Here is a 13,487-nt window from a genome sequence, read left to right on the forward strand (position 1 = left end):
TTCGTGTTGTGCCATGATGCCAGACTTAAGGGCAACCTTCGCCACCCGGTCCTGGGATCGAAGCCGCGGCGGGACGTTAGAGTCCACCTGGCCTCTTCCGCCCCCCACAAAACAGCTGTTGGTGCTCCCCCTCCTCCCCTCGGCTGGTGGGCTGCAGGACCCCGGCCAGCCCAGGCAGCCGTCCAGCCTCCCAGAGGCCAAGCCAGGCCATCTGCTGGGGGGTGGGGTCCAAGGGAGCGGTGGGAAAACAGTGCAAAAGGGGAGGGGGTATAAGGTCTCCTGCTTGGGCAGGGGTTGGACTAGATGACCTACAAGGTCCCTTCCAGCTCTTATCTGTTATCTGGAATTTATTCTCTGTTATCCCACCCCCAAAAGGAGGAAGGGGCCGCATTTCAGAGCCACGCTGGGGTGGGGGGCTTTGCAAGATGGTTAGGGTAAGGATGACTCCCCACCTGGCTGGGGGGGTCCAAGATGCGAGACACCCCCACTCTTATCCTCTTCACCTGCCCCTCCCCCCCAAAAGTGAAAATAACAGAAAATCAGAGTTGGGAAGGGACCTTGTAGGTCATCTAGTCCAACCCCCCCCCACCTGCCCAAGCGGGAGACCCCACCCCATTTCTGACCAATGGTAAAAGGGAAGGGGTCTTAGCTGCTGGGGAAGGGTTTCTTCTTGTCTCCAGGCAGGATGGGACCCCCAGGCTTATCTGCTGGGGGGGGCAGGTTGAAGGAGAAGGGGGCTTGGGGGCTGAGGCGGAGGGTATCCTTTGCAAAGCCCCCAACCAGGGGCTGCCTCACTGCTGCTGTGGGCCAAACTACTAATTCCCACGGAGGGGGCAGGCGAGAAGGAAGGGGGGATTTTTTATATTTTTTTGACGCTTTCGAAAGTTCTCTAAGTTTAAGGAACTTCAGCGTTCACACGCCAAGCAGGTGAGCAAGACCAGCTGTTGAGGGGTGGGGGCTGAAAGGGTCAGCCCTACTGCCCCCCACCCACTCACCAAGGAGACACCCCTCTCCCTGGCTGCCAAACCCCTTGTTACACCCCCCTCTTGATACACCTGAGTAGAACGGGAATGGGGGTCTCCCATTCCACCCACCCATTGGGGGCGGGGAGGGTAAAAAGTTTTGACCTCCCACAGCGCAGGTGAGGGGATGAGAGTGGGGAAGGGTCCTGCTTGGCCCTCACCCCCCCCACTAGAGGAACTCGGCCTGCTGGGGAGGGTGAATGAAGGGATACTCACCCCAGTGGCCAAGCCCCTCCCGGAACAGGTGACTGGGATGGGGGGGGTCGTGTTCTAACCCTGGCTTCAACCTCCTCCCCCAGAGATGACCGGGGGAGGGGGAGGTCCCGCATCCTACCTGGGGACGAGAAGAGACCCCTTCCCAGAGGCCTTCACTTTTGGGGGCAGGTGAAGGGGATAAGAGTGGGGGGTCTCCCGTCGTGGACCCCCACCCCAGCCGGGGGGGGGGTAAGAAGAGACCCTTCCTCAGGCGCCCCGGCCCGCCCCCTCACCTGCGGCCGGGCACCGGCGGCGTGCTCGGGGGTCTCCGGGCGGGCGGTGTGGCGGGGCCAGGCGGCCAGCCAGAGGCTGAGCGAGGCGAGGAGGAGCGCGGAGAAGGAGGCCAGTGCCCGAGCCAGCAGCACCAGCTGGCCAGGTGGGCCCCCTGGCCAGCGGAGCCTGCCCATGGCCAGCTCAGAACCCGAGGCGCTCTGCAGCCGGCCGGAGATGGAGGAGGAGGAGGAGGAGGAGGAGACGGCAGCGGCCGGAGGGGTGGCCGGAGGGGCCGGAGGAGGAGGAGGAGGAAGCGAGGCCGCCGAAGGGAAGCCGAGCTCGGCCGGCCGCCAGCAGCAGCAACAGCAGCGCCCGGTGCCTCGAAGAGGCGCAGCCCGGGAACTGCGGGGCAGGCAAGGGAACGCCCGCCGGAGGGGCTGGGCGGAGAAAGAGCCAGGACGAGCAGCAGAGAGCCTCCCGGACGGGAGCAATCTACCTTGGCCAAAGTTTTGGGGTCGTTTCCTGCCGCTGGCCCGGCATTCGCTAGGGGCACGGCCGATGTCCGAAGACATCCCGGCGGGGTGGAACCCCAGGTCCCATCATCCCCAGCCCGCAACAGTGTGGGGGAAACTGTGGGACGAGGTTAGAGCCAGCGAGCAGCAGAGCCTCCCCGGACGGGAGCAGTTTATCTTTGGCCCAAATTTGGGGGTCGTTTTCCGGACGCTTAGGCACGGCCGGTGTCCGAAGGCTTCCAGATTGGGGTGGAACACCAGGTCCCATCATCCCCAGCCCACAACAGTGTGGGGGAAACTATGGGACGAGATTAGAGCCAGCGAGCAGCAGAGCCTCCCGGACGGGAGCAGTCTACCTTGGCAGGCTACTTTCCAGCCAGCCAGGCACTGCCCGTCCCCGGAGGTCGGACGCTTCCTCCTGCCCCGTCCCGCAGGCCAGGCAGTAGGGTCGGACTGCAGACCCCATCATCCCCGGCCTCTAAGTCTCCAGCTCGAGGAAACTACGGGGCCGGGGAGAGGCCAAAGCCGAACGCAGCCAGCGCCAGGGACTCCGGGTGGCGAGAGAGAAACCCACCCGCAGAGCCTCCCTGGAGAAGCGCAGTCTACCTTCGCCCTGCCGTGCCTGTTTCCGGGGCTCTTCCAGCCCGCTTGGCTGGGCAACGCTGCCCCCCACCCCCGCTGAGAGTTGGGATTTGCCCATATTTGCTCTGGGGCTTCCGGGAGGAGTTGGGACTCCAAGCCCCATCCTCCCCAGCAGCCACCCAGGTTGCTTCTCGGGGAAAACTCCAACGCTGGACTGAGATCCTCAGATTCCGGGCTTGGAGCAGCTGTACCGACTTTCCCTGCCGGCTTTTTCGGAGAACTGGGACTCCAGGTCCCATCATTCCCGGCCCGTATGGTTGGATCAGCTGTAGGCTTCAAGGCTCCGGTCCTGGGCGGAGATTCCCGGGATCGGGAGGGGCTGGGAAGGGGGGGTGTCTCCAAAGGGGCACCCCATTTGCCTGGCTGCATCCCGGACGGGTGGACCTCCAAGCCCCATCGTTCCCAGCCGGCATGCAGGCTGCACTCCGGGAAACCCGGAGGGAACTGGGGTGCTCAGCTGGGGAGAAGGGTCCTCGCCCCCTCCCCACTTGCAATCGCCTCCCCTCGCCCCCTCCCCACTTGCAATCCCCCCTCCCCATGCTTAGGGGGCCAACCTTGACCCCCTTAATTGGAGGGCTGAGCCCCGCCCATTGAACCCTCCCCCCGTCTGGAAGGAGACCCAGGCCCGGGGGGTCCCTGGTCCCCCAACTTCCTTCTCCCCTTCCCTACCTGCATTTTCCTTCCTCCCCTCCCCAACCTATCCCCGGCCTTAAAAATGTCTGTGCCTCGCTTCCCGCTGGCCCCATCGGAGGTAGCGTGGCCGAGCGGTCTAAGGCGCTGGATTTAGGCTCCAGTCCCTCCGGGGGCGTGGGTTCGAATCCCACCGCTGCCAAGAATGGTTTTCCTTCCCCGTGGCTTTTGTTGGGCCGGACGACGCTTCTCCGGACACGGAAAATGGGGAAGGATCGTGTCGCGGTCTCCACGGGTCAATAAGTCCTCCCCCACTACCCTCGCTTTTTTTAATTAAATGGGTCGAAGCGTGCAAAGTCGCCTGTTATGTAGATCTTTGGGCTCCATGTTTTCCCAACCGGCGTTGGTGGTATAGTGGTGAGCATAGCTGCCTTCCAAGCAGTTGACCCGGGTTCGATTCCCGGCCAACGCAGTTTCCTTTTCTTTTTGGCAATTCATTTTTCTTTGCACAATATTTCTGTGCAAGGGGCGTTTTTTTTGCCCCCCCTCCCCCGCCCCAATTGGTAAGATGCTTCATTCTCCCCCGGCAGCGGAAGAGACGCCCCCAGCTGGCCTGTTGAATTCAAGCAAGCAAGCAAGAAAAACAAACATGTTTTCCGGGAAACCACGTTCAGCAAGCCATGAAAGTGGAATGAGAATGGAAATAATTCTAATTATTTCTTGGCTGCAGAACCAGCTATGCAGGGCGTGCAAGAGGTTCGGGCGAAAGTGTGCAGCCTTCTTTGGAAAAAGGATATATATATATATATATATATGTTTCTGTAGGACCTCACGGTCGTGGTGCAGGATTTTGCTGAAGAGGGAAATGGGAAGGTCCCCACTATGGAAAGGTGCAAAAAAATAATAATTAATCATCATCATCTCCCTTTAATGACCCTGTAATCATTGCTGGGTGCAGTCTGGGCAACTGAATGGAGCTAGCAGTGTGTTTTTACTGGCCGGATGCCCTTCCTATCACAAGTGTGGAGTTTTGTTGTTCGGCAGATATATTCTCACTTGTGCCCAGAGAGAGAAATATCTATCTTCCTCACATTAGTCATTTTAATGACCGTTCAAAATTACAACGGCGCCGTTACAGTGAGACTGAGGATCCTTTTTCACACTTATGTGACCGTTATAGGAATGAATGAATTCTTTATTGGATGTGTGATTAGACACACAAGGAATTTCTTGTAGCATCTACATCTGTCACACGATCAAAATTTGGGCACTTGGCAATGGGTTCATAATTATGACAGTCACAGTGACCTTCTGATAAGTCAGGGAGGAAGCCAAGATTCACTTAACAACTCCTGTCGCTAGCTGAACCAAAGTGCAGTTGGTTTGCTTACCACGGTGGCATGAGAGGTCATAAAACAAGGCAAAAGTGAACAAATTCGCTTCGATAAAAGTCTTGCTTAGTAACAGAAATGTTGGACTCAATTGTGGTCATAAGTCGAGGACTACCTGGACCTTGGGGTGGGGTGGGGTGAACTGATCCTGCCTCTGGAAGTTTGATCTAAGCCCTTGCAAAAGTTGCTTCTCTGTTATGGTAAACAAACCATTTGGTTCGCATTGCAGACCCAAAATCTCCTGTACCAGTTTCCAACAACTTGAAGATGGGTGGACTTCAACTCCCAGAATCCCCAGCGAGCATGCTGGGGAAGGGGCGGGGTTAGCGTGGGACTTCCTCTTTCTTTGCCTGTTGGGGCACAGAGAACCTTAAAAATACAGGAAGTCCTTAAACGTACCGTTATTCGCTCAGCAACAGTTCAGTTACAGTGACACTGGAAAATGTGACTTAGGACAGGTCCTCGCACTTATGACCGTCGTAGCTTTCCTGTGGTTGAATTTGGGTGCCTAGCAACCAAAAGTTATGGATGATGCTTGCAGTGTCCTAGGATTACATGGTCACTATTTGCAACCCAGCCGGTTCTCGATGAGCAGTCAACGGAGAAGGTGGCCATTGCATGATGCCTCGCTTAACGACTGTGGCAAAACAGGTTGTAAAATCAGGCCATGTAATGCCTCACTTTAATGACCGCCCTACTTAATAAATTTTCCAATACTGTTGTTCGAGGCAACCTGATTTGCACCCAGGACAGCCAGATGACTTAGCTAGACCAGTGGGCTTACAGCCTTAATGTTACGACGCTGGGAATGACCCGAGGAAGTGAAACTGACTGCAAAGGGTGCAAAAATAAAGAAAACTGAACAGAAAGGGAAATGAAAACGGCACCGACCGCAACTTTTAAGATGCGGTAGGACTTGACTTTTCAACTCACAGAATTCCTGAACTGGCCGTGAGTCATAAAATGGCCACCATTTCCCAGGCTGGCTCAAGGAATTGTGGGAGTTGAAGTCCAGGAGCCATAAAAGGACCACCGTTTCCCACCTGCTTTAAGGTGTCTGGACTTCAATTCCCAGAATTCCCTAGCCAGTTTCCACCAATTTCCTGACTACAAGTAGGGACACTGTGCCCCCGGTTGTAACACAAGGCCCCCTGGGAATTCTTGTCCCCCTCCCCAACTCTTGCAATCCCGAGACCCCCAGACATCGCGAAAGCTTGCGATGAGTTTGCAGGTGGTCCACCAGTTCTGACTGTATTGGAGCCAGCCCATTACGGTTGTAAAACAGGCCAATCATACGACCAACCTGGTTCCCACCCCCGCCATCCTTTTGAGGTGGTTAACCAAATGCCGTGGTCATTAAGTGAACCAGCGGTTCACTGTGGATGCAGTTTTGCTGGAAAATGGGAGTTTTGCTACTTTTAGGCAAAATGGATGTAAAATGTGGTCAGCAAGACACTGCAAACAGTAAATGCGACCCTTGCCTGAAGGTGAAGGGTGTGTGTGTGTGTGTCACATGACCACACCAAAAAAAGTCAGAACTTCAGGTCTGGGTCGTTAAGCCCCCTTCTTTGAAGTCGGTCGTAATTGCAAACGGACGGTAAGCAAGCTGTCTCTTGCGTTCTGAAAGCGAAGCAGCCCAACCCTCCCTACCCCCCCGCCATTTGCACAATTTCAAACTTCGCAAAGTCAACCGTTCGTTTAAAACTTTTTATTTATTTTTTCTTTTTTTTTGTGCAGAAAGTTACCAATTTTGCAGAGGGGGGGAAAGAAACAAAACAAAAAAACAAAAAGCCAAAGCGAGAATCTTAAAAAACGCTTAACTAAAACTAAAAACGTCGCCCTGACGGCGTTGCTTCGCTTCTTTCGTCCCTCCGTTGCTGGGGGAGGTGAGACTATTGTCCTAGGGCTGCAACGAAGCCTCTCAAGCCCCCCGCCCCCGCATACTCTGACTGCCCCCAGATCCCCACCCACCCGCTAGTGGGAAAGAAGCAGAACCAGGAAGAATAAAAATCTGGATTTCTTTTCTTTCTTTCTTTTTTTTTTAAACATGCTATGCAGGACTCAAAAACGAAAACTCAGCTAAACCCAGGCTTACTCCTCCCCGCCCTTCCCCCAAAAAGGTCCGAGTTAAAAATAAGGTCAGCCGTGAAAGTTTCGGGGTGCTCGGACACCCCTACCCCCAATCCCAGTCAAGAAACCTCCTCGTTTTTCCAACATAAATAAAATCATCCCAACCGAATACAACGGAGAAAACTACTATAACGGAGGTCCAGTCCATGGGGTGGGGGGTGGCAGCAGAAATCGGGGTAACAGGCACCCGCCCGCAAACAGAAATGGATTTGGCGGGTTTATTAGGAAACCTACGCAAACGTTTTACAAGGTTGGATAAATCGGAAAAGAACAACCGGAAGGAAGAATCGAGACCTTCTCCAAACCGGGACCGCCGATTGTCCTTCCTCTCTCCCCCCCCCCCACCATAATGTTCACCTCTATTTAAAAAAAAAATCTTGGTTTTCCTTTGGCAACTGGGCAGGTCAGCCGGCCCCCCCCCCACCCCACCCCAGGACTCTTGAAGGTCTGCCCCACCACCTGCCCCTCCCCCAAATGTCCAGACTCGTCAACAAATCGCCGTCGCGCCTGCAACTCCTCTCCGGCCGGACAGGAGCCCCTTTAGTTCTCTTCGTCGCTGTCGTCCGGACTGATGGCCGGGCTGGTGAGGCTGTAGGTGGGCGACGTGGGGCTGTAGCCGGGAGAGGTCGGGGAGTAGGTGGAGCCCTTGGGGGAGGTGGGCGAGTAGGTGGGCGAGGTCGGGCTGTACTTGGGAGAGGTGGGCGAGTAGGTGGGCGAGGTCGGGCTGTACTTGGGGAGAGGTCGGGGTGTAGACCGCGACGTCGGCGAGTAGGTGGGGCTGGTCGGGCTGTGCCGGTGTGGTCGGGCTGTAGGTGGGCGAAGTCGGGCTGTACTTGGGGCTGGTCGGGCTGTACTTGGGGCTGGTCGGGGTGTATTCCGGAGAGCTGGGGCTGTAGGACGGGCTGGTCGGGGTGTACTTGGGGCTGGTCGGGCTGTAGCTGGGCGAGCTGGGGCTGTAGCTGGGCGATGAGGGGGTGTAGGTGGGGGACTGCGGGGTGTAGCGGGGGCTGGATGGGGAGTAGCTGGGCGAGGTGGGGCTGTAGGAAGGGCTGGTCGGGGAGTAACTGGGAGATGTCGGGCTGTAGTTTGGAGACGTCGGGGTGTAGTTTGGAGACGTCGGGCTGTAGCTGGGAGACGTTGGGCTGTAGCTGGGAGACGTCGGGGTGTAGTTTGGAGAGGTCGGGCTGTAATTAGGGCTGGTGGGGCTGTAGCTGGGAGAGGTTGGGCTGTAGCTGGGAGAAGTTGGGCTGTAGCTGGGTGACGTCGGGCTGTAGCTAGGGCTGGTTGGAGAATAACTAGGCGACGTCGGGCTGTAGCTGGGACTGGTTGGGCTGTAGCTGGGTGACGTCGGGCTGTAGCTAGGGCTGGTTGGGCTGTAGCTAGGGCTGGTTGGAGAATAACTAGGCGACGTCGGGCTGTAGCTGGGGCTGGTTGGGCTGTAGCTGGGCGACGTCGGGCTGTAGCTGGGCGACGTCGGAGAGTAACTCGGGAGGTGGGGCTGTAACTGGGGCTGGTGGGGCTGTAATTCGGGCTGGTGGGGGAGTATGACGGAGAGGTGGGGCTGTAGGAAGGGGAGGTGGGGCTGTAGCTGGGGCTTTGCGGGGTGTACACCCGGCGCAGCGGCTCATAGGCGGGAGAGGTCGGGGAGTAGCTGGGAGACATGGCGCCCCCTGGAAAAGCAAGAGGAAAGCGACGTTAGCCCAGGACTCCGCCCTTTTTGAGGACGGCATCGGGAGGGGCAGTGGGACCGGGATAGCCACGTACCTGGAGACGGAATGTAAGGGCTGGAAGGTCCCGGAGAGCCGGGGGAGCCTGGGGTGGGCGACCAGGCAGGGGAATACCCAGGGCTGTATCCGCTGGCATCGGAAGCTGCGCTGGGGGAGAAACTGGCAGCCCCGGGGGTCATCCCGCTCCCTGGAAAGAGGAGGAAGGAAGAGGTGCAGTTGAAAGAAACCAGCCCCCCCGCTTCCCTCTCATTTCTCCTTCCTTCCTTTTATCCCTCCAACCCTCTTCCTTCCCTTATTTTTCCTTCCTTCCTTCCTTTTATCCCTCCCTCCCTCTTCCTTCCCTTCTGTATCCTTCCTTCCTTCTTCACCCTCCCCTTCTTCTTTTCCCTCCCTCCCTTCCTCTTCCTTCCCTTCTTTTTCCTTCCTTCCTTCCTTCCTTTTATCCCTCCCTCCCTCTTCCTTCCCTTCTTTTTCCTTCCTTCCTTCCCATCTCTCCTTTCTCCTTCCCCTCTTTCCCCTCCTCCTCCTCCCCTCCCTCCCCCTCTTTTTTTCCATATTCCCTTTCCCATCTCTTTCTTCCTCCCCCTTCCCTTCTTCCTTTTCTTTCTCTCTTCCTCACCCGGCAGGGCTGTGAGCAGAGGGCACTTTTGCCCGGGGAGCAAATTTACAAATAAATGTAATGAAAACTGCCTGCATTCTTCTCCTATAATGCTGATGTTGGCAGCCAGGAAGCCCCCTAGGGTCCACGCACCGGGGTGGGGGTGGGGGGAGTAGGGGTGGGGGGGGGGTTGCCCTGCATATTTGAAGTGCACTCTAGATTAAGTGCACTCTCAAACTTCAACACCCACAATGGAATTCTCCGAAGACGAAGCCAAGATTTTTTAAAAGGGGAACAAATCAACGTGCCAAGTTCACCGCGCTCGGTTTTTATTCCAAACGGACCTACAGAAATCGGAGACTTTTTCTTTTTTTTCCGCGAGGCCCCAGGGATCCTGTGAGGTGTATTTCCATAATATTTTTCTTTTAAAAAAAAGAAAGGTGTCGGGATCTGTTCTCCCGGCCTGGAGATCCATCCACGGTGGCCTTAATTGCTTTGACGGATGAAAATCAGCCCAATCCAAACAAACCACTGATTAATATTTATATGCAGTGATTAAAAATGTATTTTGGGGTTAGGGTGGAGGCATATAGATGCACGTATAAAGCATATCTGTGTGTGTGCGGTATACGTATATACTTGGGAGAGCAGGCAGCAGAATTCCGTTTTTAATGTGTGCCACTGTATGCCAATGACAATAAAGCTAAGCGTATCTTTAATCTTATCTTTAATCTCCTCTCTTAAATAATCCCTTAAATCTTATCTATCACTTAAATCTTATCTCTTGAATATTAATCTTAAACCTTAAGATTTAAAGTTTAAGATAAGATGAGGTAAGGTAAGATTTAAGATCTTAAATTCTATCTTCCATAATTTATCTTACATCTTACCTATTCCTAAAACGGCGAGAGGCCCGGTACTTACCCACGCTCGGAGACCAGGCGCCGTAGGCTGGCGTGGCACCTTGGTTCCACGGGGTTGTGGCAGGGGACACCCCACCCATGGGGCTCGGTGCGGAGCCGAAGAACATGCCCGTAGCTATAAGGGAAGAAAGAGAAGACCAGGACCAGCAGCTCCAACAAAGCATTGAAGTTGGGTGCCAAAGGTGGCGGCGCGACTTGCAACCGTTCAAGGGGCTGAAAAAAAGTGATTTATGACCTGCTCTCGCATTTATGACCGCTGCAGCATCCCCCGCCCCCACGGCCACGTGGTCAAAACTGGGGCACCTGGCAACCAGCATGGATTCGTGGGATTTGCCACCGGCGACCTTCCCAGCCAGCTCCCAACATAATGGAAGCCATTTGGTTCGCTTAACAACAGCAGCCATTTGCTTAACCACGGTGGCAAAAAAAAAACAACAACAAAGATTGCAAAATTGGGGGTAACTCGCTTAACCACGGAAATTATTGGTTGTAGCTAAGAGGACCCGCCTGTATAGCTAGGGAATTCTAAGATTCCCAGCTCTTAAAACCCACGGCTGCCCTTCCACACCACACCACACCACCACCACCACACCAAGAGAGGCAAAGCAAGACTTACGTCCCCCAACGCCCAGCCCGGTGATGTTGGTGGGGATCTCCATGCCAAATTTGCATTTCTCCGCGTCCAGAAGCAGGTCGAAGCAACCGGTGCCCGCGGGGGCCAGCTGCCCCAGCATGATGTTCTCCGAGACCCCTTTCATGGGGTCGCTCTCGCCGTGGGCGGCCGCCTCCATCAAGACATCGACCTGGGGAAGGGCAAAGAGAGCCCCACCGTGGGTGGGATTTGAGCATGGGGACCACCACGGAGCAAAGCGCCCTTCCTCAGTCCCACCCGCAAACTTTCGGAGAGCCACTGTCTTGCAGTTTGGGAGGGGAGGGTCAAGCGAGGAACTAGCCTGGACTCGCTACAGAGTAGTAAAAACAAGTGGGCTAAATTTCAACCCTGTCGAATAAACCCTTAGAGCAGGGGCTGTCAAACTTGATTTGAAGGCTGCATCAGGGTTGTATTTGACCTTGGGGGTGGGGGTGGGCAGCTCAATGTCACTCATGTCAGGGGTCACCTGGGGTGTCCAAATGTGTTGTGGTCCGCTGCCGGCCTGCGGAGCTGGCGGCAGAGTCTGAGAGTGGGGAGGAACATGGGCCAGTCCGGGAGTCTGGGGAGGGCTCGGATGAGGGATCTGCGTCCGACACAAAGGTGGAGCCAGGGCCAACCAGGAGTTATGTGCCGACTCCGGAGCCTCCAGAATCTGACAGCAGCGAGGAAGAGGAGCAGGGGGAGCCTGTTCCCAGTGCGCGCATGCACAGAGCTGCCAGAAGGGCAAGAACAGTTAAGACAAAAGGGGCGACTCGGGAGTAAGGCTGAGAGGTGATTGGCCCCTCCCATAAGACATAAAGGAGGAGCAAAGGGACAGGAGCCTTTGCAGGAAGCAACTTTCGTTCGTTTTGGTCGGCTTAAACTCTGAAGCTCCGTGCGGGCTTTGTGCTCCGTTTGACCTTGTACAGCTAATGGGCCCTTTAGTCGTTGGCAGCATTTCAAGGGAGATAAAAGTGGGTGCTTATCAGACTTATCCCGAAGGAATGTGGCAGAACTTCCGTTTGGACCATTCACAAACTGTTTGGGACTCATTACAGGCTGTGAATGCATATAATTCACAGCCGTTGAAATGAAAACAAAAGGTTTTTGGGAGCAGCGTGTGATTGTTACTGTCTCAGGGAGCCTTGGTCAGAACAAAATGCTAAGACAGGATTTCCCTCAGACCCTCTCTCACTCTCATTATAATCTCCTTCCTTCCTTCCTTCCCTTTTTCCTCCCACTTCATTCTCCTTCCTCTTTCCTTCCCCTCTATCCTTCTATTTCTTCCTTACTCTCTTCCCATCTTTCTTTTTATCTTTCCTCCTTCCCTTTCTCGTCCCTTCTTGCCTGCTCAAATGCAAAAGGGGAAACAGCTTTTAGTTTTTTGTCTTGCTAGCCCTCGGCCAGCGAAAATGGAGCTCGGGGCGGGGGCATGCCTGCAGCCCTTGCCCTGAGCTCAGTTTTCAAGGCGCAACAGGTTGGTTCTTTATTGTTTCCAGGGCGGCCCCATGGGGTGAATCTAAGTACCCTGTGGGCCAGATCCGGCCCCCAACCCTTAAGTTTGACACCCCAACCGTAGAGCCTTATCTGGTCTTTCCAGGCAGAAGCTGCAATTCTGGGACGATTCTTGTACCATAGGCATAAAGCAATAAAGTAGACAGTTTGAACTCTACACAGGTGGGCCTGGTTGCTTGCGCCCAACATAAAACTTACCGTCTCTTCAAAGGAGCATTTCATGAGTGGCCCCGTGTCCTGGCGGTTGACGCCGTGCCGCGTGATGGCCATCAAGTGCCCGCGACAGGTCATGGTGTCACAGAGCAGGGCCAAGTGGCGGTAGTTGACGTAGGAGCCGTCGAAGGAGATGACGTGGTACAGCTCCCGTTCCAGAGCCTTCCTCACCGCCTCAATTCCCAGCACCTGTTCACGAGGGAAGGCGGATTTTCAGCCACCTGACGCTCTTCTCCAGGACCTCTCTTTACTGCAACCCCCAGGAAATGCCATGCCGCTCGGGACTCACCGTGAAAATCTCCACAATGTCGTTGGAGGTGGTGCGCACGGGGTCCACGTCTTTCTCACTCAGCACACGCATGAGGCTCACGCCATCGGTTTCCAGGATCCACTCCTGGAGGGCTTTGAACTCGCCGTCTTCTGTGATTATTATTTTCTTCTTGTTGTCGGTCTGGGGCAGGTGCATGTACACCTGAGGGAGAAGGAGGAAGGAAGAGGAGGATAAATTAACAAGGCCAGCAACCCTGGTGGGATGGGGGAAAGATAAGGACTTTGCTCAGGAGCTGCTGTTAGGACAGCCTCTCTGCCCGTACCTTGCTGATTTGCTCAATGCCTTGAAGGGTCATGTCTGTCAGCATGTTGGATTCGATGCAGCGCAGGAAAACATCATCGTCCATCTTGTCGACCACCTCTTCCTCCTAAGCCACCAGAGAAGAAAGGTCTCTCAATGGACACACGTATAGGGATAAACCACGTTTACACGCCACTGAAGAGAGACAATAAAGTCTACCGCATGCGATGTAATGACTGTACAGCCATACTGCAAGACAGCGAGGCAGGAGATTAGCAAAGCACATCCATGAACACCAGCTGGGAGACACAACGAAGACACTCTCACAACGCATGGGCAGATTCTGCTAAATGGACTCTTGCTAAATTCATGGGTATAAACTGGAGAAATAGAACAGGGGGGGATGATTGCGACATTTAAAATTATATCTGTGAAAGTATAAAGCAACGGTAGTGCCATTTTTAAACCTCTGAATTAACCCAAGGTCGTTTACTGGAATGATATGTGAGAATTC

General features: G+C 54.9%; 2 protein-coding genes and 2 non-coding genes across 5 annotated transcripts in view; 2 read left to right on the plus strand and 2 right to left on the minus strand.

Moving 5' to 3' along the window:
- TNFSF12 (TNF superfamily member 12) overlaps positions 1 to 2,062 on the minus strand; it is a 45,638-nt gene extending 43,576 nt beyond the window's left edge. The window contains 1 exon segment of the mRNA XM_087917293.1: positions 1,511 to 2,062. Coding sequence (XP_087773419.1) covers positions 1,511 to 2,062 — 552 coding nt within the window.
- A 1,332-nt stretch (positions 2,063 to 3,394) lies between these two features.
- On the plus strand, positions 3,395 to 3,476 carry TRNAL-UAG (transfer RNA leucine (anticodon UAG)). The gene has a single exon. It is a non-coding gene; the product is annotated as a tRNA-Leu (tRNA).
- Positions 3,477 to 3,674: 198 nt separating this feature from the next.
- TRNAG-UCC (transfer RNA glycine (anticodon UCC)) lies at positions 3,675 to 3,746 on the plus strand. The gene has a single exon. It is a non-coding gene; the product is annotated as a tRNA-Gly (tRNA).
- A 2,612-nt stretch (positions 3,747 to 6,358) lies between these two features.
- Positions 6,359 to 13,140, minus strand: LOC148124374 (uncharacterized). Of its 2 annotated transcripts, XM_087918062.1 has the most exons (8): positions 12,996 to 13,140; positions 12,692 to 12,874; positions 12,388 to 12,591; positions 10,660 to 10,846; positions 10,045 to 10,158; positions 8,560 to 8,709; positions 7,608 to 8,465; positions 6,359 to 7,504 (listed from the first exon to the last, which is right to left on the minus strand). In XM_087918062.1, the coding sequence occupies exons 1-8, from the start codon at positions 13,077 to 13,079 to the stop codon at positions 7,200 to 7,202; spliced, it is 2,085 nt and encodes a 694-aa protein (XP_087774188.1). In that variant the 5' UTR covers positions 13,080 to 13,140; the 3' UTR covers positions 6,359 to 7,199. The 2 variants fall into 2 exon arrangements, with proteins under 2 accessions (XP_087774188.1, XP_087774189.1); XM_087918063.1 differs by having other exon boundaries at positions 6,359 to 8,465.
- Positions 13,141 to 13,487: the final 347 nt, after the last annotated feature.

This window comes from Pseudonaja textilis, chromosome Z (genome assembly GCF_049901715.1).
Source record: "Pseudonaja textilis isolate UNSWEBS1 chromosome Z, rPseTex1.2, whole genome shotgun sequence".
In the NCBI taxonomy this organism is placed as follows: domain Eukaryota; kingdom Metazoa; phylum Chordata; class Lepidosauria; order Squamata; family Elapidae; genus Pseudonaja; species Pseudonaja textilis.

Bases quoted from the DNA above. Each gene is read 5' to 3' on its own strand.
- LOC148124374 (XM_087918062.1), bottom strand. From the start codon at position 13,079: ATGGACGATGATGTTTTCCTGCGCTGCATCGAATCCAACATGCTGACA. The intron at 8,710-10,044 runs GTAAGTACCGGG...TCCTCTTTCCAG, and splicing joins CGCCTGGTCTCCGAGCGTGG to GGAGCGGGATGACCCCCGGG. The intron at 8,466-8,559 runs GTACGTGGCTAT...TTGCTTTTCCAG, and splicing joins CCCTTACATTCCGTCTCCAG to GGGGCGCCATGTCTCCCAGC.